At 40.3% G+C, this 24,809-nt stretch overlaps 1 protein-coding gene across 8 annotated transcripts; it reads left to right on the top strand.

Moving 5' to 3' along the window:
* Nucleotides 1-1,573: 1,573 nt before the first annotated feature.
* picalmb (phosphatidylinositol binding clathrin assembly protein b) lies at nucleotides 1,574-23,790 on the top strand. 8 transcript variants are annotated; one of them, XM_039622767.1, is made up of 24 exons: nucleotides 1,578-2,074; nucleotides 2,211-2,368; nucleotides 7,048-7,190; nucleotides 7,321-7,396; nucleotides 7,481-7,583; nucleotides 8,451-8,544; nucleotides 8,741-8,852; nucleotides 8,952-9,058; nucleotides 9,146-9,187; nucleotides 10,272-10,357; nucleotides 10,478-10,601; nucleotides 10,705-10,838; nucleotides 12,287-12,387; nucleotides 12,566-12,718; nucleotides 13,091-13,174; nucleotides 16,242-16,334; nucleotides 16,562-16,672; nucleotides 18,293-18,409; nucleotides 18,516-18,546; nucleotides 18,661-18,760; nucleotides 19,753-19,812; nucleotides 20,186-20,290; nucleotides 20,672-20,777; nucleotides 22,374-23,790. In XM_039622767.1, exons 2-23 carry the CDS (start codon nucleotides 2,239-2,241, stop codon nucleotides 20,762-20,764), a joined length of 2,199 nt encoding a protein of 732 aa, XP_039478701.1. In that variant the 5' UTR covers nucleotides 1,578-2,074; nucleotides 2,211-2,238; the 3' UTR covers nucleotides 20,765-20,777; nucleotides 22,374-23,790. The 8 variants fall into 8 exon arrangements, with proteins under 8 accessions (XP_039478705.1, XP_039478701.1, XP_039478700.1 ...); XM_039622766.1 differs by having other exon boundaries at nucleotides 1,578-2,368; XM_039622768.1 differs by lacking the exon at nucleotides 20,672-20,777 and having other exon boundaries at nucleotides 1,578-2,368.
* Nucleotides 23,791-24,809: the final 1,019 nt, after the last annotated feature.

Genomic DNA, 24,809 nt, shown 5'->3' with positions numbered 1-24,809 from the left:
GAACTAACAAGGTGCAGAAAGAGAGATAAATACAAAAGTCCTGAATGATTAGGTCCTGTCATATCTTAAAGACCTTGTAGGACTGTATTATCCCATAAGAAAACACTTCACTCTCAGTGTGCAGGCTTACTGAAGTTTCCAAAAATAGCATGGTAGCCTTCAGCTATCAGGCCCCTGTCCAAATGGAACCAGCTCTTAGTTTGGGTTCAGGAGACAGACACCCCCTCTATTTTTAAGATTAAGCTTAAGACTTTCCTTTCTGATAAAGTTTATAGTTAGGGCTGGATAAGGTAGCCTTGAACAATCCCCTACTTATGCTCTTTTAAGCTCAGGCTGCTTGGGGACCTCCCATCATGCACTGAGCACTTCTCCACTACTCTCTTTTCATTCCTGTTGGTTATAGCACATCTGCATGCCATTCACTTTCATCTACTCTCCCCCACAGTTTGTGTTCTGTCCTCATCTCCTCCCACTCTCCTTTCTCTCCCTCAACCAGTCACAGCAGATGGCGTGGTCCCTCCTTGAGCCTGGTTCTTCTGGAGGACTCTTCCTTTCAATATGAAAGCACCTGGGGTGGTTATTGTTATGAATTGGCACAGAAAATAAAATAAATCTGAACTGAATAATACTACATGTGAACTACTAAATATCTTGTATGGTTTTTAATTTTTATCACTGTTTTTTAAGGGAAAGCACTTTGGTCAACCATGTTGCTTTTAAAGTGCTCTATAAATAAAGTTGGATTGGATTGGATATTTGTGTAGAATTTTTCTTAATTTTTCTTCATTTCTTCATAATGTTGCAACCTTACTTACTGTTATGATTTACGGATGTTATTTAGTTCAATATGTTTCACTGTAAAGGTTGTGGATGTGTGCAAATAACAAAGCCCTTGTTAAGGAGACAGGATGGCTAGCCTCAGCGACAAGTCCAAGTTGACCAGACAGATAAATGAGGGTATCGTCATTCAGCAGTGATAATGGGAATTTCTCAAGGACTGGAGGAAGTTATCATAACAAGTTTATAACTGTACAGTCTCTGTGTTCTGGAGTAAGATAAACCACCCGTTCAACCTACCATGAAGCCTTGGGCTCTTTGTGCCTCACAGCCATTCCTGGGAAAAATGCTTGCTCTAGCAAACCAAAGCCACACTTTTGCTAATGCAATCACACATTTTTACACACTGGAACTTGATCATTATTATTTACAGGGAATAATAACAGTTTCTGAGGTAATAAAATTATATCCACTTCATTTCACAGCAAACAGAAACAGGAAACTAAATTTAAGTTTAAATCGGGAAAAGCATGTAAATAGGAGGTCTGCTTATCCTACTGGCCATTAAAATTTTTAAAATAAATTAAAATTAAAATCACATATACTAGTCAAACTCAGTATTAGTTATTCATTTGTACATACTGAAAACACAAAAGTCCAACTCTCACTGCACACTCCTGTCCTCAATCAAAATACAGGCTTCATCTCGACATCCAGGCCTCACTGACTGAGCCTATCTGCTTTATTTCAGCTGGTCTGCGATCAGTTTGTACACACCTGCACGGCAGCGGACCTAGTGGCGTGTCTGAGGAGGCAAATCTGACTCCGGATCTGCAGCACAGTGTGTCGTGTATAAGTATTTTCCCCACTTCATAACAGAAAAGAGGAAAGCAGGCCCGCCATTTGCCCTCCTCAGTGGTCTTTTTTTCAGTCCTAGCTTGTAAAGCCGACCGACGGTGGCGGCGGCGATATCGGCGGGAGGAGGCGGAGGAGAAGGAGGAGCGGCGGAGGCAGGCAGGCGGGCAGGCGGGCGGAGAGACGCAGGGATCTGGTGTGCCACATCGGGATGAGAGCGAGGCTGAGATCCGGGTCGAGTGAGTCAGCGAGTGGACCTTGCAATCACGGCATCCTTAAAAACTGACTGATTCTGGACGGAGCCGAGCGGCACAACAATATATAAACTACCGAACATTTTTTTTTTTTATTGTTGTTGTCATTTTTCGCTTGTCTTTATTATTCCGCCCTCCCTCGGTCTGCGCCTGCCATAGCCTTAGTTCTGATTTTCATTTCCACCAAGGTGGGTGAAGCGGGGGGGTCCGGTGAGGTAGCGGTGTAGGAGGAGGTGGAGGGTTTATTAATTTTTTGCTGTTGTTGTTGTTTTCGTACGAGCTCATATCTGAAGGCAAACCCAGACGAGCCTCATATTTTGACAGCCTTTTGTTGCACTGACTGGAAGCGAAGATGTCGGGGCAGAGCATTACGGACAGGATAACTGCAGCCCAGCACAGTGTAACGGGATCCGCCGTGTCGAAAACAGTATGCAAGGCCACCACGCACGAAATAATGGGCCCGAAAAAGAAACATCTGGATTGTGAGTATCTTTAAACACCACACGGGTTTTGGGGTAAAACCACCACTGGATTTTTTACCAGTGGAAACTAAGCTAAGCTATATCGATGGCTGAGCTATTAGGCCTCAAAGCCTTTAGCACAGGCTACATAGGCTAAGATGCTAGCGCTTGCTCATGACAGGGAGATTAGTTATATTGTTTAAACACTGACCACAGGCCTTGTTGACATAGTTTTGAACGTAATTAAGGAATTTTAAGATTGACAGCCTTTATTTATGCTTACAGTTAATTTAGCCTTTTCGTTTTACATATAAGTTGCTGTCAACCTAGCTTTTTTTTTTTTTTTAGCTCCCACTACTTCCTATATTTACTCATAGCTTGAAATTATAGCCGTAATTCGCTTATGTGACTGCTGCTTCATACAGAAAATCCTTACAAAATATATCAGGAAGCTGTGGGCCCTTGCACAACGTTTCCAGGAATGCTCTCATCTTTAGTGGAGTGAGTAATTTGATACCTGCTGATACACTGAGGTGACACTGAAGGAGCAAAAAAAAAAATCACAGTTTGTGCCTGGAGTACCTTAAAGGACACGGACAGTACATGACACATCTATGACAAGAATACATATGCACCCTGACGCAGGCACAGGGGCTTAAACCCTCCTCTGACTTATGAGTACATCAGAGGGGTCACTGCTTGTGTGTACTTAAAGATGCAGTGGTAATTTTATTCTGCATTTCGATGCACAGAAATTAAAGCAATGAACATGGTTTTATGAAGGCCCTGTGTCTTCATAAGAGTTCGGTACTGTGCGTGTGTGTGGAGAGGGAGGGGAGGGGGGGGGATTGTATATTTATCTACCATGTTCAAGGCTGCTAACCCAGCACAGTGATTTTTGGACTCAAGAAGCTAAAACTGTGGTGAGTATTTTGGGTTGATGGTAAAGCTGCAGGTTCCACACCTGTTGTTCTGCTCAGGCGACTCCCCTGAGGTGACATGAGTGAAAGTTGGCAGAGTGATACACTGTTGGACTGATCCCAACAGAAGCCATAAATCCAGTGTGACTGAGATGTGTCTCAGCACACACAGGACAACCTGAATGTGTGTGCGTACATAATGCCACAAGGCCCTCTTATTGTATGTTGACACTTAAGAAAGGTCGGTCAGCTGGCTTGGCAGGCAGTCAAAGGGATTATTTTCAACTGCTTATGTTTTCTCAATTTTTAATCTCTATTTTGACACAAATTTTCTGCATTTTGAGTACGTTTAGGAGGATTACATGCTTTCACTAGAGAGTAAAGTACTGTGAATAACTGGAGACACACCAGAACAATACATGTGGTGCTTTTTTAAAAGTGCATTATGAGTAAAAGAAGCCACAGTTAGCTTAATATCTGTAAATTTTAATCTGTATAATCCTCAGAATTCTTTCAGATTCACATATTTCACAAAGTTTTAAAACTTGTGACTAATGACAGTAAAGGTGTGTGTGTGTGTGTGTGTGTGTGTGTGTGTGTGTAGTCGAGTGTTTCAGGCTCCAGATGCATTCAGAGGAAACATTACAGGAATCTGATCGTTTATGCGGCCTATTGTAGAAACAGAAAACAATTATATTTGCACATTTGTGAAGCTGTAGTCTGTAAATGTTTTCATTTTTTAGCTTTAAATGGTTATTTAGGAAGACAAATAAATGACTACTTGTTGGAGCCATGTCTTTAAATCTGGATATAGCAGATACTTTTTTTAATGGAGGTTTTCAAGTGTAAAAAGAAAGTCGAAGTTCTCAAATGTCAAAAATCATCCAGTTTAATGCCGACGTAATAGAGGTTTTTCTAAAGTCGGCATCATTGTTAATGAAATCGGCACTTCTTTTATCAAAGGAAAAAGTAAACAGGACAACCAAATGTTCAGTTTTGTCAGTTTTCAATATTCTGATGCACTCGGCAGTTTGTGCGTACGTGGAATGGAAGAAGAGTTCAAAGTGCACAGTAATAAAAATCAAGTGTGTGAATGTAGCTTGTAGTGTAGCTGAACTTTGAATCTACTAAAACTATACAGGTGCTTCATAAATAGAAGTCCAAAGTCTGATAGCCACCTCTTATGTGACACTGTGTAATCATAATCAGCTTTAAGTAGACGTCATTAACATAGACTCATTAACAATTTGATCCACAAAATGCCAGAAATTGTAAAAACAAAACAAACAAACAAAAAAAACCCGTGTCTCATAGTTTGACCCTCAACTTTTACTTTAAAGTCACATTTAAATAAAGATGGGGAATTCAATAGCAGAGTCTGCAGAGTAGTTGATAATTAATTTTGTTATTCAGTTAATCAATACATTCTGTTAGTTATTGCTATTAGTACCAGAGTGACTGCTTAGTTTGAGTAGTGGAGCTGAGTCAGTGGGCCAAAATGTTGGTGCATGCAACTTTATTTTATGATGCATGTCAGATCAGTATTAAAAAGTTCACAATGACCAGTCAAAATGTGGTGGAAGAATTTACACACATTTACATTTTTGTCATTGTTGTTTTTTAAGTTATCACAACTTAAGTAACTAATGCAGCATTTATATCCTGTCTTATAGCTCCTGTGGAAAGCCTCCTTTCTCTTAGTTGCTCTGTCCTCACTCTGATGCATTTTAGGACTAAAGGCATGTTTAAGATGACACACTAAGACTGATTTCTGGGTCACAGGCACAAATCAGTGTTATAAAAATACTCTTTTATATTATTGTGCTCACATAGTCTCTCTCTCAATTTTTTTTCCAAGATAAACTAAATTAGCAGCAAATTATTATTCTCTATTATAAATATTTTTAAAATAAAGCCCTGTTTTTAACACATTCTAGCTGATCCTGCATTGATTGTCGTTACATGGATTTAAACTGCATAATGAGGACTAAATGCGGATTTATTTTTAATGCCGCACAGTTCAGCGGCATCACTCATTGTCATGACAGTTACATGAATACATTTGTGTCTTGTGAATTGATTCACTTAGAAATCGTTCATGTCAGCCACTGTGGACATTTAGCAGGCTGATTATAACATGACAGTGCTGTCAGTGCATCCTCCTCCCCCATCTTCCTCCTCCTCCTCCTCCTGCCTCGTCTCCTCTCTGTCGTCGTTTTCTTCTCTGGGCAGTTCAGCCACCCATGCTAACTTCTCTGCTGCTGCTTCTGTGGAAGGTTATCCTGTCCTACTTAGAGTCCCCCGCCTTTTGAAAAGTCAAATATAGGACAGAAATGGAGGCCCAATTACCCCTTCAGTCTGATCGCTTCTGTGAATGGCAGGGTCATTAGCACTGATGTACTCGGCTGCTTCGAGTAGTATCATTCAACCAGCATATGGGTGCGGGGTGAGCATATGATCAGAGGAAGTGGGACAGAACATGTATGGTTAACATCTTAGGCCCTGCACTTTATGCTGGTCTGATAGAAGGGTGGTTTGCTGCCAGTAATAAGCTAGATTAGTTTCATGTTTCTGCTGCAGTGATCCCTGATTGTACTCGGACAGCAGTATGATGATTTACTCATTATCATGCAAATTTTATGTGGAAAACCGCCTTTTTTAAATACCCTTATTTGGCCAATTTACCTCAATGCTCCAGAGGATTTTGGATAGAATAATAGCAGGACTTCAGGACTACAAGAACCTTTTGTTACTACCTGATCTGTAAGTTATTGGTGTGATTGTTTAATTAACTGCCTAGACTTTAAGTGAAGCAGAAAAAAAGTCTAAGATTGACAGATGTTAGAGGAAACAGCACCAGAGCTGCTATTAATAATACAGAGATCAACGATACAGTATTATGTTTTTAGGTGCGCGTATTGGACTTGGAGATTTGTGATCAAATATTCACCTATTTTATGTCCAACAATATGAAATTAAACTGTAAAATGACTAAACGGGATGGGAAATACTCAGATTTTAAAGCTGTTGGTCACATTTGTTTAGCAAATGATAATTCTGCTAACCACAAATGTTGGACAATTTCTTAACAGTTGATCAATTACAGTGTCTTAGCTGATTGTATTTTACAGTATTTTCAGTGGTGTTTTCTGTTAAGCTGATGGTGTTGTGTTAGATTAGAAAACATCAGTAACATAGTTGGTCTTTACAGCATTTTCAGATATCTTTTTGAACAGTGTTCCTTCACCATTTTCAGTTTTGTCTCGACTGATCGCCAGCACAAAACGTAGTAATGAGAATTAGCCTGCGTCGTAATTTTTGGGATTATTTGCCAACGTTGGGGTTAACAGGTGAACAAGTTGAACACTACTGTGAGCACAGTGAGCTGCTGTAGAAAACATGGAAATCAGATGAACACTGTAGACCAGTTTTTAGTTTGCGCATTTGTTGTTGTTAGTTTCTACTTTGTCACAGTAGACAGCAGCAGGTGTTGGTCTGTTTGCTGGTTCAACATAAGGCCTGTCTGACAAAAAAATTATGATACACTGTGAATGGATTCCTGATGAACATTATTAAAAATGTTTGTTGGCATAAAATGCGTCTAAATCAGCAGACAAATGGAAACTGTTGGGATCTCAGGCCACGGGTCAGAACAGTGGAGTTTCAGATAAGCCTAGAAAAGCAGTAAAATGCCTCATTCAGACTGCAGTAGACAACACTGGACAGCCTCCAGTTATTAAAAACTCTAATTTAACTGTATGAAATCTCTTTTGTTTTAAGATTTGATTCACTGCACCAACGAGATGAACGTGAACATTCCCCAACTGGCTGACTCGCTGTTTGAGAGGACCACCAACACCAGCTGGGTGGTTGTGTTTAAGTCCCTCATCACTACACACCACCTCATGGTCTACGGCAATGAGGTGAGACACTTGATCCTGTTCCCATTACGATCCAAGACAATAAACTGGTTCCACTTTAACGGCAGAATATTTAAGTGTCTGTTTCACCAATTAGTGGTGTTGTCTTTAACTGTTGTCACCCCTCCTGCAGCGTTTTGTCCAGTATTTGGCTTCAAGGAATACACTTTTCAACCTCAGTAACTTCTTGGACAAAAGTGGACTACAAGGTAACATTTTTGTTCTTATCGCAGAAGTTTCAACAAAATAAATTGTGATAAATGCTTATTTGTCACCTCCTGTCTTGCGTCCAGGCTATGACATGTCTACGTTCATCAGGAGGTATAGTCGATACCTGAATGAGAAAGCAGTTTCATACAGACAGGTTGCCTTTGACTTCACAAAAGTGAAACGCGGGTGAGCACTGAAACCGATTTCCTATTCTGTGACGATGTAATCTACAACAAAAGCTGTAAACGTGCTTTCCCTTTAAATATATGTTTAAAGAAAGAATGCTTACATCTGCAGCAAATAATAACGCTCATTTTGACTAAAGCTGGGTTGTTTTAATTCATCCTCTTACCTTTGAGAAATAGTAAATATAGTGATCAGTTACTCACGGCTTTAAATACGTTGTCTAAACTGTCTAAATTGGCTCTTTTTTTGCATTTTTGACTGTTAAGCCATCTCAGCAGCACTTGTATCAAATTAATAGTAATAACCCATATTTTTTTAAGTACATAGAGTCAAATAGCGAATGATAAAATAATCAGTTGATCTACAAATGATTAATTATTGAGCATTTTTATACTTCTACAGCAGAGTTAACAGAATTGTTGTAATTCGTCTGTAATTTGTTTTCCAAATAAAATTTAGTATATAGTTTTTGTTGTTGTAATGGAGGAACATGACACTCAGTTTGCTGGACAATAGAGCTTTGTGCTAAATGGTGCTGCTTGTTCTGGCTTCTCCAGTATGAAGATTTTAATTTTTAATTTTTTAAAACAATTTTTTGAAGCTGTATATGTTTAACAGAAAATCTCTAGGCTTCAGATTGATCTCCCCTTCAGCTGTGACAAATTACAGCAACATTTTCTTCTGTTTTTCTTTTTTTTTTGACATTTTAGAGCCTGCTGACAGATTTATCAGTAACTGTTTGCAGCACTATCATCAGTGTAAACCCATAAGTCAGCCTGTTTTAATATCTGCACTGTTTGCTTCCCCATCTCTCCTCTCCTCTCCTCGTTGCCCTCGCCTGCTCCGACTCTGCGTGTGTCCACACAGAGTGGACGGCGTAATGAGGACCATGAATACAGAGAAGCTGCTGAAGACTATCCCCATTATTCAGAACCAGATGGACGCCCTTCTCGATTTCAATGTGAGTTTAAGGTGAAGCCCACCCCCCCGTGGTTCTGCAGCTCGTGTAGTAAGAAGCTGCTCATCTGGAGTGTGCAGAGTGCACCGAGACTGCTGTATTTCCCTAATTCAGAAGCAGACTTTTTGTTTTTGTGTGTCAACAAATCGCTGTGCAGAAGCTTTAAAGATAAATGTCTCGGCTGATTGCTTTCCCTCAGGTCAATGCCAACGAGCTGACTAATGGAGTCATCAATGCAGCCTTCATGCTGCTCTTCAAAGACTCCATCCGGCTCTTTGCTGCTTATAATGAAGGCATTATCAACCTGCTCGGTAAGACCTTTGTGGACTCACCTTCTCTTTGTAAATCCTGTGCTGTTGTTGGTCATTCCAAGTAAATACAATCTTTCTTTTTTATATATAACCAACCAGAGAAATACTTTGACATGAAGAAGACTCAGTGCAAAGAAGGTCTGGACATCTACAAGAAGTTCCTCACTCGAATGACCCGGATATCAGAATTCCTGAAAGTAGCAGAGGTAAATTAGACTACATTTATCTCCACAGATGCTCCTGCTGTCATGAGTGCAGGGAAGCAAACGCAACTCGCTCTTTCTTTCTAACAGCAGGTGGGAATCGATCGAGGAGACATTCCAGACCTTTCACAGGTAAGTGTCAGAAAACCTGAGGTTTCCTCTCTTATTAGGAAGACTTTTTTTTTTTTTTTTTTTTTTTTCTGTTACTGGCAGCTCTAACTGCTTTTTTTTTCTTCTTTTTTTGATTTAGCATTGTCCTTGTTAGACTAGAATATAGTAAACTCGGCTCACATATTATTTACAATTAGTCACTTTGCATGATTTCCTTCTTGGGCGCATGTCTGCCAGAGGAGGCGGTCCTCTCTTCCAGTTCCCTATCCTTCTTTCTTCCTCTTCTGAATCTCCTCCTTCTCTTCTTGCCCCTAGTACCTTCTTCTAATTCTTCTGACAGTAAATAAAGGTGTGGAGTCCTCACACTATAGTTCAAGCCTGCATAGTGGCAGATGTTTCATAATTTACAATAAACTGTGCACACTGTTGTGCTCGTCTCTGGGGGGCCAGTTTTACATAAATAATTTACCCCCGAAAAACTGCAGCTAAGAAGCCTTTCCTCTCACTGTCACCACCTTTATATTCTGTATTTTCCCCTTATCTTTCCACTTTAGTTCACAGTTTGTGTAAGTACTATCATTCCACTCTTCTTCTTCTATGTCCGTGACTTGCTTCAGTGTTGTCTTTTTGCATGCCTCTGCTCTGACTCTGTCTCCTACATCGTGGTGAAAAACAGTTGAAGGAAAAAACACTCGCCGTGGTAAAATTCTGTTCACTTTTGGTCGTGTTATTGAGGTGTAAGCAAGCGTAGCTCATCTCCTGTAAAATGGCTGCCCCGTTGTGCTTAGACACCGCCACTTCAACAACGGCCGGGTTGCTGAAAGTGTTGTGGTGCTGTACGTCATCCCACACAGATGTTACTCTCATCCAAAGTAGCTCTTTGGCTGGAATGTAGTTATTGATCAGTGGTGGGTAACTAATAGCCCAAAGCTACCAAAAATGTGCAGATCAGAGACATAAATTGGCTCTCTACACCTGAGTTTTCATGGTGTGGTGTTTTGTACTCCATCTTGGTTGCTCACCACTGTCTTATATGGTCTTCATGTTTATGTAGACTACATTTTCTGTCTCAGGAAGTCACTGACTCTGTTCTCTGTCACGACAGGCTCCTAGTAGCCTTCTCGAAGCTCTAGAGCAACACTTGGCCTCTTTAGAGGGCAAAAAGGTCAAAGATTCCACTGCAGCCAGCAGGTATATAAATCCTCTTATTTTTGCCTTGGATCACAGCAACTGCCTCAACATTTATATTGGATCAGTCATACTGACTTATCTGTGCTGCACTGCATCTGGTGTGAATTTGTTTCCCTGTAGGGCCAGCACTCTGTCCAATGCTGTGTCATCACTGGCCAGCACAGGGATGTCTTTCACTAAAGTCGATGAGCGAGAGAAGCAGGCAGCTCTCGAGGAGGAACAGGCTCGACTCAAAGCTCTCAAGGTTAATGCATTTTTGAAACGAAAAATGAAACATTATTTCACGTGGCATGCATTAAATCTCCCCAGTGTTGGCTTTTTTTTGACTGGACTTCATTACTCATCAGGAACAAAGGCTTAAAGAGCTCTCCAAGAGGCCTTCATTTGCCACGACTGATACATCACCAATCTCCACCACTGGGGGCACTATCAGCACAGCACCAGCCATTGATCTCTTCTCTACACCCAGCTGCTCCAATGGGTACTGCTTACATCTATATTTTGTACTCAGGAAAAAAAAGCGCTTTAGTAACTAATCTACAACATATAAAATTGTTAGTAATTAGGAAATGTAGGAAACCTTTGCCAGCATTGTCGTTGCAGAAGAAGGCATTCAAACAGCCGTGGTGAGATGCTCATGCTAGTAGTGAAATGAGAGGATGTACATGTGAGATAGCTGAAGCGGTTTATTAATCAGGTGGTCAGCTGAAAAGTATTTTGTTGGTTTTCTTGATTTTGGGTTTGAGACTGGTGATCATTCAAAAGATTACATTTAAAGATCTCACCGTGTGCCCAGGGAAAGCATAACGGGTACTTTTCACCCTTCATAGTGCTTGCTCTTCTACAGCTGCGGTCTGTAACTCAGAGGTGTAGTCAGTTTATTATTAGATTGGCGCTAGAAGCAGCCATTAGAAAAGGGGTACACTGTTGTCATAAAGGGACAGACATGGTCAACAATAATATTCAGGTAGGCGGTGGCATTTAAGTGATACTCCATTAGTTCAAATAGGCACAAAGTGTGCCAAGAAAATGTCCCCACACCATTACACCTCCGCCACCTGACTTAACCAAGGCAGGATGAATCCATGCTTTCATGTTTACACTTAATTCAGACCTCACCATCTGAATGTCACGACAGAAATCAAGATTTTTCTGAACAACAAATGTTTTTCAGTCTTCTGAAAAATGCAAATTTTAGCCTCAGTTTCCTGTTCTTAGCTTAAGAACAGCATTAATTACAGTTGGTGTGGTCTTCTACTACCTGTAGCACATGTGTACACAGACATGCTCTTCTGCATACCGTAGTTGTAGTGAGTGGTTATTCAGGTTACTGCTGCCTTCTTCCTCTGACCTCTAACATCAATGAGGCATTTTTGCCTCAGGAGCTGCCACTCATTGAAATATTCTAATGCTCTATTTGAACTTCAACAGGTTGTTTTGACCTTCTCTACGTGCCTCAATGAATTGAATTGCTGCCATGAAATTGACTGATTATATACTTGTGTTAATGAGCAACTGGGCAGGTGTACCCAATAAAGTAACAAGTGAGTGTATTTATACTGAAAAGCTGAAGGGAGAGACTTCAGGTTGGAAAAGACATACATTATTAAAATAATGTACTAATGGTGGTCGGTGGTATAAGATGATGTATTTATGAATCAGGGAGCCACATGACAAAGTAAAAGTTTTAATAAAGTAATTTCGCTCAATCTGTTCATTTAAATATGACAAGAGCTATGAAAGCATAATATTTAATTTAGAAAAAAAAGGGTAAACCTTCCCCACTAGGCTTTCATTCTTGATTAATGAAAACATTCTTGGCAAATGCTTTCGCTTTCGTCAGAAGAGACCAGGATGAACACTACAATCAAGCAGTTTCCGGGCCTGTATTATGGATTTGTTTACCAGGCTTTTTTCTTCTGTCCACAGTGCAGTGAAGATGGAGAGCGACCTTTTTGACCTGCAGCCTACTTTCCAGCCCTCCATGCAATCAGGCACCACAGGGCTTCCAGCAGCGACAGCATGGGCAGGTAAACTGTCGCCTCTCCCATCACGTTCCAACCAACATCTGCTTCTGGACTTTATTTGTTCTGCATGCTTTCCTTCTCTTGTTGTTGTCTGACTCTGAATCCCTCCTCTTCCTCTGCTCTCCACTTTCTTCTGTCTTTTGCTTTTCTCTGTCTCTCTCTCTTTCCTCTGCCCGCATAGATCCTTTCACGTCTACTGAAGCTGGAGATGATTCCATGCCAAACCTTAACCCTTTCCTCTCAAAACTCGTTGTCGATGCCACTCACTTACCTGTCGTGTCTTCAGACGGTGTTAGCTTTTCCTCTAGGACATCTGGTCATGAAGTGTTTGGTGGTAACGAATCATTTTGTTTCTCCTCAGAAGTCTTGTCGTGCTTGTTCATTTCTGTGTAGCTTCTTATAAGCATGATTAGCCTGCATGTTTTCCCTCTGCTGGTTTAGTTTGAATGTTGATTACCTGTCTGCTTATACACGTCTCAGTCTCTTCTCTTCCTGTCTTCCTGTTCTAAGCTCAAGCTCAAATTACGTTAGCTTCTTAGCCTCTTAGTTCCTCTCATGTACCAAACAGGATCCTCCATGTCCTGCTGTGGAGGTAGTTTGGGCTCTTTTAATGAACAGTTTGGTGTTGCATTGTAGTGCAAAGATGCCTTAGAGCTTTAAGTGGAAATATGTTCTTCTTTTACCAACACTATTTTTGATTCTCCAGATCGTTACAATCCCTTTATTGACACAAACTCATCCGTTTCAACCAATTACAAACGCACAGTGCGGATAGAGCACTCCATCTCAGGTACTATGATGGCACAGCCTATGTTTCCTGGCAAACATAGGATCCTATGCAAATCCCCCTCCCTCCCCCAAAGAGCCATTATTTTGTCATTCATGGTAGAAATATAGGCAGAAACTAGTGTTAAAGGAAAGGTCTGACATTTTGGGAAAATATTTTAACAAATGGTAATATTTGTTAAATTAGGGTTAGGTTAGTTAGGTTAGGGGTGAGTACGGGGTTGGATCAGTGACTGTGACAGCATTGCTCTGGAGCTGTTCCTTAGTGATTTGGGGCCATTTTGACATGGTAGCATCACACTGTTGCTGCAAATTTATTGGAGCACATCCATGATGCAGCTCTCTTGTTCCATCACATCTTAAGTATATTCTGTTGGGTTGGTCTGGTGACTGTGGAGGTCATTTGAATACACTTAAGTCATTCAATAACTTAACTATTCAAGAAACCTGTTTGAGATTATTTGAGCTATAACTCATTATGCTAGTGGAAGTCAGGTACACTGTGATTATAAAGGGGTGGATGTAGTCAGCAGCAAGTGATTAAATGATGCTCAGTTGGTATTAAGGGCAGGGTTCAGATGTGGTGTATGGGTGCTTATGGTGAATGCTTATCAGATAGAGAAATAAAATGAGACATAAAAGCAAAATTTATGAGTGTTTGATGGAAAACAACAATGGCGGAGTTTACAAAATGTAACATTTCTCCAGTCGGGCATGATAGGTGAGTCCTAGTAAATAATTTTCCAGTTGTAACGCGCTTTGTGAGACGTTACACATGCTATTTTTTTAAATTATGGCTTCTCATTACTCTGCATCTTTTGCTAGCTATCAAACTCAACAGGCTGGAGAAATGATTGAAATGCACTGAGTGTGATGCAGTATGGCAGCGCTTGTCCGTCCGTGGTATATAAGAGAAAGAGAGAACTTTAAGGAATATGCTGTGAACTTAGCTAACATTACTTAGCAGTAATATCGGACAGTCGGGGATGAGTGCGCGCTAACATACCTGTAGGTTGCTGTTAGAGCTGGGCGATGAAGATTTTTTTCATATCACGTTAATTTACTCAAGTGAAAGCTTTAAACGTTGCTCACAAGTAAAATTGAAATAATCAGCAGCCGATACATAACTAGCTAACTTAAGGCTTTCTGATTAACCCTCTGGGGTCGAGTTTCGGACCCAGAGTCTCCATTTCAACTTGGGTCAAATAAACTGAGAACTGCTTGTTGGACTTCAAGCTTATATACCAGTCTTTTTTAAATTGTGTTGATAGGTCACGAGAAAGCCGACTCAAAGCCGATGTTTTTGGTTGGGGAGCGGTTCTGAATAAAACAGTGGCGATTTATTTTCTCTAGTCGGGGAAGAAACGGTAAAACAAAACTGCGCACTTGTTTTATGGAGAGCGCTGTATTGGCAAACGCGCTTTGCTTGTGAGTGAAAAAGTTAAAAACACTCCTTCCCTATTGGTGATGGAAAACAAAAATGTACCATGATCGATCAATCAAAAATGATACATGCAACATGTGGTATTTGGTTGTTGCTGGAGGAAGAAAGGGAGAGAGAGAGCGAGTGAGCGAACTTAGCTAACATTAAAAAGAGAGAGAGTTTTGATACGTGAGAGATTTGTGATGTTTATCATGTTTGGAGTCTCAAGTTAGTGTGTTGTCTTGTGTAGTTATGTGTGTAGTGTAGTAAAACGCGTTTGTTTTGTTTTGTGTGTCAGTTCTACTAGTGAACGTCACAGTTGCTGCAACTGTGTGCTGGAAAAGTGAGCGAAAAAGAGAGAGAGTTTTACGTGAGAAAGGGACCTTGGAGAAAGTGTGCTTAAAAAGTGCTTGAATTTGACCCTGAAAAGCTTAAAAGGGACCTTGAAAGAACCCTAAAAGTGCTTGGACCCCCAAAGTGTGCCAGGAAAGATCCCCTGCACAACTGCATCACTACTACCAGCCTGAACTGTTGATTCAAGGCAGGATGGATCCATCCTTTCATGTTCTTTACGCTAAATTCTGACCATACCAACTGAATGTTGCAGCAAAAATCGAGACTCAAAATCCACGCAACATTTTTCCAGTCTTTTTCAGTTTTTGTGAAGCTGTGCAAACTGTAGATTTGTGTTCTTAGCTGACAGGAGTGGCACCTGATGTGCTCTGTAAACCCTAGAGATAGTTGTGTGGGAAAATTGCAACAGATCAGCAGTTTCTGAAATGCTCAGACTGGCCTGTGTGGCACTAACAACCATGTCACGTTCAAAGTCACTTGTGGTTGGTGAGTTTATGTCAAAATGTAGACAATTTGAACTCTTTTAGTCAGTGTGTCACTCAGAAATAATACTACTGTAAATCCCCTCAGACTGAAGCGTGAGCCAACCAAAACTGTGGCACTTCTTTACAGTATGACAGTTTTGTTGATACTCTTTGCCTGGTTAAAGGACTGGGATTTAATCAAAAGCCTTGTATAATGTTATTTTGAGCTTTGAGACTTTTTCTTTAAATATTTAAAAGCCATTTCTTTTAGGTGGGGTATCAAAGCATACAGAAACTATTGGTCTTTTCAATCAGTGTAAAAAAATAATAATTCACTGGTTCATGCTTCTCATCAGCAGCAAAACAGTTTGATATTAAGCAAGCAATTTGGCAAAGTCTGACCAAGCTAGCTGCCGTGTGACCTTTTGTGAATGCTCACAGCTGCATCACTTGCTTGACAGGAAAAACAACCAATCAAAATATAATGTTCCTCCAGCTGATCCGATCTACCACCAGCCATTTTCTTTAGGTGTCCACCTATTTTCAGTTTTCATGTTAAGTTAGTGTAACATATGTTAGTCTGAGCAATTAGTATTAATCTCCAAAATGTCAAACTATTCCTTTAATGCTTGCCTTTGGGTTGCTGCAGTACATTATCCTCCTCAAAATTTGCTTAAGAGTTTAATAACTTTTGTACATGTTGGCTCTCGTCTTTCTTTACGTAATATTGCTGTCAGTTCCTTCATGTCTCTCTGGCCTGGCCTTGAAATACTTTCTTTCTTCCTCTCTTTCTCTTCTTTGTCTTCTTCTTGCTTCCTGTGGCGTGTCAGACTCCTTCTGTGGTCCAGTGTCCATTGCCCAGCACCTCCCACATCAGGCTCCCTTCCCCACTGAGCCCTCTTCTGTAGCAGGTCTATTCAGAGGTAGAGTACTGAAGGCATCTCTCTGCCTCATTCATCAGTAGATCAATGCTGTTTTTCCATCCTGTAGAGGAAGCTGTGTTATTCTGCTCCCTGTTCAAATGTCTAGAATTCCTGTAGTTAGAAGTGCTGGTGCAGAAACCTTGGGTCCAGGCCGTGGTCAGTTTTTAGAGTATTTCTCACCTTGTAACTGTGTAACTACAGCGCTCTTCTCTTTCATCTCTCTGAAGGATACTCAACACCACAGGCCCCTCCACAGCCATCAGCAGGGGGACTGCAAGTGGACTTTGAGTCCGTTTTTGGAGCCAAAGCCACAGGCAGCAGTAGCCTCAATTCTGATGGTAAGGATTTTACATTCAAGTGAACTGGCAATACCAGTGCAATAGCTTTTTGTCTCTTAGTAAGGCAGACTGTGCTTAATTATAGTTTACAGATGATGGATCAAAAGCCCTCCTTCACTTAGCTGAAGAAAGTTTTTCTTTTCTCAGGAAAAGGGGGAGGAAATATCTGAAAGACTTTTTTTTTAAAAAGTGGACCACATTAATGGTTTTTTTTTTTCTACCATTTATTTTAGCTGTAGTTGCTTGAAGAAAAACACCGAAATCTTGCTATTTAGAACTGCACTAAGTCATGTTATTTGCTTTAGATAGCTGTGTCTGGTCCTGACGTCAGATGCAGCTGAAACACCTGCAGCTCTCAGCCCCATCTTGCAAGTCGCCAATGCAGGAACATACTGTTGTTTTTCTTCTGGGTTATTTTTACCCCACACTGTCTGTGTGTCTGCAAGCAGCCAAAAAACTGCATATAGTGGAGAAGCTGACAGATGATAGACCTCAAATCAGAGTTAGGCTAAGAAAGATTTTTGGTGGGTATAATTGATTTTAAGAAATGTTTTAAACACTGATAACTCAGTGAACGTGCAGAATTTCAATGATAAAATAACAAATTCAATCTCTTCAAATCATCTGTTTGAATAGAGAATGAAAACAGTTTCCAGAAAACCCTGAAAGGATTACAGAGAGTGATTATCAATGCCCTCTAAACAAAAACATCACCTTTGTTTTATAAGAAGGAATAAATCACATAAAACATACAGATTATATCCTTTTCATTTATATAATCAGTCCAAAACAGGCACACACCTCTAGCACTTACTGGTGTTTTTTTTCTTTTTCAATCGCTCAAGAAGAAAAAATCCACTATTTCACACGTTGTTAGTGGTTACTTTAATTTCTTTAAAGCAGATGCTGCTAACATAATATGTTTTGCTCGGGGGAGAAAACTGCAGAACTTGTAATCGGCATTGTAAGCTGTTTTGGTTCACCCTTTCCTGCCCTCATAGCGCTGTTTTTGGCCCAAACAAGAAACTGTTTTCTTTTCTTTCTTTTCTTTTTAAAAATCTCTAAATTTCACTCAAAGCTATCTGGCAACACCAAACTGCAGAGAAACATCATATTAATTAGCTACTAGCTGGTGCCATACCGCTGGCAGCTGACACCAAGGTGTGCATGGAAAAGAGGATAAAGGGACCCTGATCACGGCCGCTGAATACTTGTTAATTCTGGTATAACACAAGTGTTGCAGGAGCTTTAATGATTCCAGATGTTGGCAGCTGTGGCCATATCTTTTTTTCAGGAATAGGTAGAAGCCAAAAACTGAGCTAAAGGGCTGAAAACAAAAATCCAAATGAATAAAAGTGTTGTTTTTTTATAATCACAGCTTCTCCAGACTAACACTGGAGGTACGTTAGTCGCATTTGTAGTAATTTTATGTTTACTAGATTAACTAAAAAGGCAATGCTGTGTCAGCTGGCACAGAAAGATTTAAAATTCATGAATAATAGAATTTATAATAAGAAAATAAGCCCCAGTTATACGTTTTTTACTGACAGTCTTTGTCATTATTACATTGTGACTAATATCTTTTCTTTTCTGAGCCAGTCCTCTGTTCTGTCTTGTCAGATATTACTGGGGGCATCCTGAAACCGACTCTTGCCGGCTCTAACCAGTCGTCCAATCAGCAGCCAGAGAAGTTGGTGTCAGATGACCTTGACTCCTCCCTGGCCAACCTTGTGGGCAGTGAGTGTGATGCTTTGCTTTTAGCTGCTCTAATTAAAGCACGTGTTCATTAAACGGGGGGAAACATTTGCAGGCTAACAGCTGCTCGTTGTATTTCCTTTTTCAGACCTCGGCATTGGAAATGGCACGATGAAGAAGTAAGTGATGCTTCGTTGCTCTGTGTGTATGTGTATGCGCACATGCGCTTTAGCGGCTCTGTGCTCTCGGGCCACTTAAGGGCTGGTGCTAACATTGGCTGTGTTAATCCGCAGTGATATCCACTGGAGCCAGCCAGGGGAGAAGAGGATGACCGGCGGCACCAACTGGCAGCCCAAGGCGGCGCCAACTACGACCTGGAACCCTGTCTCCATGGTGACATAAACAAACTTTTCACTGCAGATCTTTTGCTCTTATTCTGCTGTCAAATAGAGAGCTGACATGAAACCAGAACATCTGGGTTCTCTTACATAAATGATATAACTCTGTTACTAATTCCACCCATAGCTATAAACAGAACCTTGGAACAGGTAGCTGGTGCTTTAAACAAACCATCTGTCAGATACACTCATAGGTATTTACACAAAGGCACAGTTTTGGTAATTTGGTTCTGCACAACAGCTTAATGGGTTTGAAGTAAAGTGATGAGGCTGTGATTGAAGTGCAAGTCCTCAGCTTTTAATCAAGGTTTTAACAAATTACGTCCATTTTTAATAGGTTCAGAATAATTGGACAAATTAACATAAAGATATGGGCATTTTTTGAAAAACTTGGATGCTAAATCAAGCAAAATGCTGAGTTTCCTCCCTTGAGATGCATCGTCAGGTCTTTACCACAGCCACATTAATACAATACTTGTGTTAAGCTCCTTGAATTAAAGCTGAAAGTCTTCACTTCAATCAAATGTTGATTGCTTTATTTCAAACCCATTGTTGAGGTGTACAGAGACAAAATTACAGCAGTGTAAAGCTATGTTGTTCAGGATTCTTTTAATGGACGTTTCGCACAATCAGTAGAGCTTAACAAGCCCTGGAGGGCTTTAGATGGCAGACATTAGTGCTGGAAAACTGGTAAAATGGGGAAAACAAAGTGTGGCTGCACGTTATTGTCGTGGGAGTAGAGGTTTTTATCTGCTCATAAAGTAACCATCGTTTAATTTTGTCAAAGCTTCGAAGGTTTCCATTTGTTGCGCTCCATATTTCACAGTATGAAAAGTAAAGAATCAGCGTGCACTGACAAGGAGGAGGTAATTAAAAAGGAGCTAGACCAGCTGTTGAGTCGCGACCTTTGTACCCCTGTCACCATGGCTGTCACATTTAATGTTGTTGCCTTGTCTTGTCTTACCTGACCTGTTCGTGTCTCCTCAGCCTCCGTCGATCATGGCCTTCCCTGCCACCACACCCACAGGCATGATGGGATATGGCATGGTAAGTACATGGAAAGCTTCTGTAAAACTCCTCATTTGCTTTGAAGTGTGAAAGAAAAATGAGCTGCATATCCATTCAGGATGTTGTCAAATCAGTTTGTTAGATAAATATTTCCTGTGCTCTTTATCACTTGGAGAATTAATTAAATGCACTTAAAGTGGGTCAAGTGAGTCATTGTTTGCTGTCGTAAATATTCGCAAGGTTGATAAATAAAGTGAGAGGTAAATTCTCAGTAGTTTTTTATTTAGTTCAGTCTATAAATATTAATATTCAGTTTTCATCAGCAGATAGAGCTGAGAGATTCAGGATGATGTGATTGTGTTGTTTGTGCTCACTACTGACCCCTCTGAAATTGATGTTTAACTTGCTGCAGCCTCAACAAATGGGCTCTATGGGGATGATGAATCCGCCCACCATGATGTACTCCCAGCCGGTCATGAGGCCACCCAACCCCTTTAGCTCTGTGTCTAGTGCTCAGGTGGGTGCATGTTAGTCTGCTCCGGGTTGATGCACAGTAAAGTTTGCACAGTTATCAGGTTGAGTAAACTGGTGTGTCCATTGTGCTGTGATGTGTACCATGATTAGTCACTGTGTAAGCTTTGTTGTCAGTGTGATATTGCTGAGGATGATGACAGTTTTAACAAATGAACCCTTCACTCTGTAGAGCTGAATGGGACAAAAACTGTGAATCATCTCCCTTGTTTTGACTCCCTGTTCCAAAAAAAAAAGCCTTTTTTTTATTAACCCTTCTCTCATACATCACAGCTTCTCCAGACTAATCTCATCCCTCCTTCAGTCTCTGTACTGACTCTGACTTCTCCTCTGGTCCTCCTACCTCCTGTATTTCTCCCTGAAATAGCCCTCTGCAGCCTCTAGTCCTTCCAGCCAGAGTCCTCTCCGAGCCCCTGGACAGGACCCGTTTGCACACCTCTCTCTCAAGGATTTCTTGTAGAGCATCTCTTTAGGTACATCATGCTCTTTGCTTGTGGATGCACTTGCATGCTTTGCATGTCCAGTTATCCATTTGTTTAATTTGTATTCAGTATAAATCCATCTGCTCCATCTGATTAGATGTATTGCTTTTTACTAATGTTAACGTGGTGTTGCTCGGATTTCTTGCCTTATTGACAGATTTAGCCATACTCATTCTAACCCCTAGTTCATTCACTATCACCACATGTTGCTCAAACCTGTTTTCTCTGAACTGTGTAACCATTGGTGAACTAACAGCATGTTTGCTAAGCTCTGACCTAACATATATATATATATATATATATATATATATATATATATATATATATATATATATATATATATATATATATATATATATATATATATATATATATATATATATAATATATATACACTAATGATAAATGTCTGATTTTGCTCTCAAAAACCTACATAAGCAGTAGTTGCTAATGAAGCTAATGAAGCTATCCATGTGTTAGAAAAATTAAATTAATCATCATGGTCCAAATAGAGTTGTTTTTATTTTATGTGAGAAACAAACATTGTGATTGAAATGATGGCGTTAGCAGATAGTGTAATAGAAATTAACGACTATGTGGGATTTAGCCACTAATATGAATTTCACAGTTGTCAGACTAATTTCCATCAAGTTTCTATTATTTTAGTGTAACCACACTAATTAATAGTGGACCTAATTCTGTTAACTACTCTAGCTTAAATTAGGAGAAGTTCAACACTGCTAACAATTTCTATACCTTTTTTGTTTGTTTGTTTTTGTACTCAGGAAGTCTAAAAACAACAAGCCCTGCACTTAAGAAACACTTCAGCATAAATTTGAATGCTCTTTGTATTCATGGTGCTGTCGTTAGAGAATGTGCTCATGAACAGGCTGGTTCATGGTTAACAGTGTTAAGACTCCTAGATATGAAGATTTTGGGTTAATTTAAGGCCCCAGTCCTATAGGCCCAGAGACTAATCAGTAACAACCTGGATAAAGAAATATTCGTCCTCCAACCATTTGGCAAGTGGTTGCTGATAGTTGCAAGATGAAACTGGTTGAAAATCTCCTTTTGATTGCTTTGGTTGCTTGCGGTTTGTATAAAAGATGCTACTGTTGGATTCAACAGTAAGGCAAAAGTTGTACGTTAAAGGTGAATGGTCTGTTTCCAGTTTGTCACATTTCCCAGTTTCACTTCCACTGGGTGAGCAGCTGACAGCTCAGGATCTACCATCCAAACTACAGATGACCATGGCAATCTGTCAGTGATCGAAGCAAGGAGGGGTTTTTTGGAGCAGCACCCTCTTTTCAACAGATTTCACCTGCAAACTTCAGGAACCACTTGCCAACCAGTCAGGGAATACATTGGTTTTCCCAAGCAACCAGTCATCAACTGGTCTTAGGCCTCAGTCGCATAGGCCCTTAATAGAGAAGGCTCCTCTCTGACTTGTTATCACTGCCAGGATATATCAGACATGCTGTGAGAGGGAGGAAGTGTAAGGTTTTGACTGTTAACAGTTGCTGGACTGGATTATGTCTGCAGGCACTTTAGTGAGTTTCTAACATTGTGCATGACCTTTTCTTGCAGATGCAGTTCATGTAATTTGAAGGAAGTGTCTCTTGGAAGATGAAAGCACCCAAGCAGCAAAACTTTGTCCTCGTTGCAGTCTTCAGAGAAACATTCAAACAACGGTGCAGCGACTGTCAGAAACCTTGCTAACAATGTCCAGATGACGTTTGGCGATAGCTCACACCCATTATTCTATAACTTGTCCGAGACGTCGAGTGATGCTGCTGTCTAACCCACCCACCCCTTAAGAGGACTCCTTATCCGTTTTACAGTGTAATCTGTAAAGATAGTTTTGGGTGCTGAGAAACTTAAATGTTGATGTATTTGGACATGCTGTGGTTGGATGTAAAGGGTTGATGTTCAGAGGGGAGGGAGTGGAAGGGAAAGTAGAGCAGTCCTTCCCTTTCTTGATCCAGTCATCAGTCATCTATTCCCTACGGTTATTTAACTGTCACTAAGTAGTGATGCTAATGACGTTTACACCTGTTTAGTTTTTGTCTTTTTTACCGTGTTTACAGTAGACATTCCTTGTGTGTTGTTTGTATTTATTTATGATTATTGGTTTAAGATTGGGGGGAAAAAAATAATAATAATGTAAAAACTACAGAACACGTGGGAGTGCTTCAGCATTAAACAAGGATCTCAGACTATCATTAAGAGATAGAGTTAAAAAAAAAAATAGCTATTATATAAATGACACCTATTAAGCGGAATGATAGAGCACTAAATATTCTTTTTGTGTTAAGAAATTTTCTACTAGGTGAAGGACTTCACAGTCCCCATTGTAATTAAAATGCAGGGGTTAGAGTACAAGTCAGTTAACAGTATATAGTTGATTCTGTGCCTAGGGTTTTACTTTGCAATGGATCCGTTTTTCTGACTAGTTGGGGAAAAAACAAACAAAAAAAACAAAAAAATAACACACTTCATCCATGAATCTGAGGCGTCGCACTGGGTGGTGGGCTCCATTTGCTTTAAGCTTGGCATGCCATTGACTCACTGACTGTAATCAAGGCTGCCTTTACTCTGAATGTGAACGAGTTGTCTTCATGTTGCACACATCTTTCCACACTGCAGTTCCTCAGTGAGAGGGGGCGGGGGTGGGAGGGCGGATGGCGCGTCCAGTGGAGGGGAAAAGAGTCGCAGATTAGTTGTAAATTAATTGTATAAAAGATCCCGAGGGCAGGGTGGCAGAGGAGACGCACTGTTGATCGGTGCTCTGTGTATATAAAACCTGACTGTTCTTTGAACGCAAACGTTGAAAGATGTATGAAATATGAAAGCAATTCAATCAAATTTGACTCTACCTAAGTTTGATTCAGGATATTCTCTGCGTTTGTCTCCGCAGATGTTTTCTTTATGTAATTAGAACGTGTAGCAGACAATGACTGAAGTCTTTTCTTTTCTTTTTCAAATAAAGAGCAGCTTCCACAAACTCCTGTTTATGTTTTGCTAGTTTATAGTTGAAGCTGTTTACCTGATAGCACTGGATTATAGCACGTTTTCACACAACAGGCTGTCACTAAATTACGTGTTGAATCTTGTGTGGGCGCAGTCTGTTCCAAGAAGTTTGTTTTTTGGCTTTAGTGAGTGAAATTCAGGTATTTTAATTGGCTCTAATTAGCAAAACACATGTTAGCGCTTTATGGTTGTATCACTGGCCTTTCATCCAATATGCTCACATCTGGCTCCTAAAAAAAATCAGTCAATCTTTTGTATACAGTCTATACTTAAATCATAGTAACATACTAATAGAAACAAATTTACTCTCCAGTTTAACTGTCACTAGTATTAAGTCTTTCAACCCTTAAGTCTAATTGGAAGATATTAAAAGAATACAAATTCTTTTGACATTTAATTTTTATGTTGATCACACCTTGCAGGGTTGGGAGATTAATTTTCCCAAGGGGCTGCATGCACTGGGACTGGTGTGGAGGACCACATGGATAAACTAAACTCAGTTCTGCTCAGTATAAATTTGAATCTCTCTGTGAACTCATTGGTGTGGCTTTGGGGAAAATGAATTGCCCACCTGTGCTGTAGTGTTAGGATTGGGGTGCTACATCACTATATGCAGGATATCCTGATCTCAACTGGGAGGCCAATTTGAGTGCTGAAGTGACTGAATATGGTTTCTTGTAGGATTAAGGGTTAAACACTGCAGATTAACACCCGTCCTGTGAACCCTCGTGTCCCTAGTAGTTATCATTAATTCCTAAAGTCTATTTTAGTGGGTTTATAAAAAGATCCAGACTTTTGTTTTTATGAAGAAGAGAATTTAACATGGAGACTATAATGGGTTTTTTATTCCAGGCTGTAAACACGCTCATTAGAAGTCTGTGGACATCAACTTGCTTCTGAAGCCAGTCAACAAATGGCCATTCAGTAAATTGCTGCTTGGGATGAGGGAGAGGGCTTGATGAGTTAAACACACCCTCAGCTGCTCTGATGGAA

The sequence above is a fragment of the Oreochromis aureus genome, linkage group 14, assembly GCF_013358895.1.
Source record: "Oreochromis aureus strain Israel breed Guangdong linkage group 14, ZZ_aureus, whole genome shotgun sequence".
NCBI lineage: Eukaryota > Metazoa > Chordata > Actinopteri > Cichliformes > Cichlidae > Oreochromis > Oreochromis aureus.
This window is presented reverse-complemented; position numbering and strand designations above follow the sequence as displayed.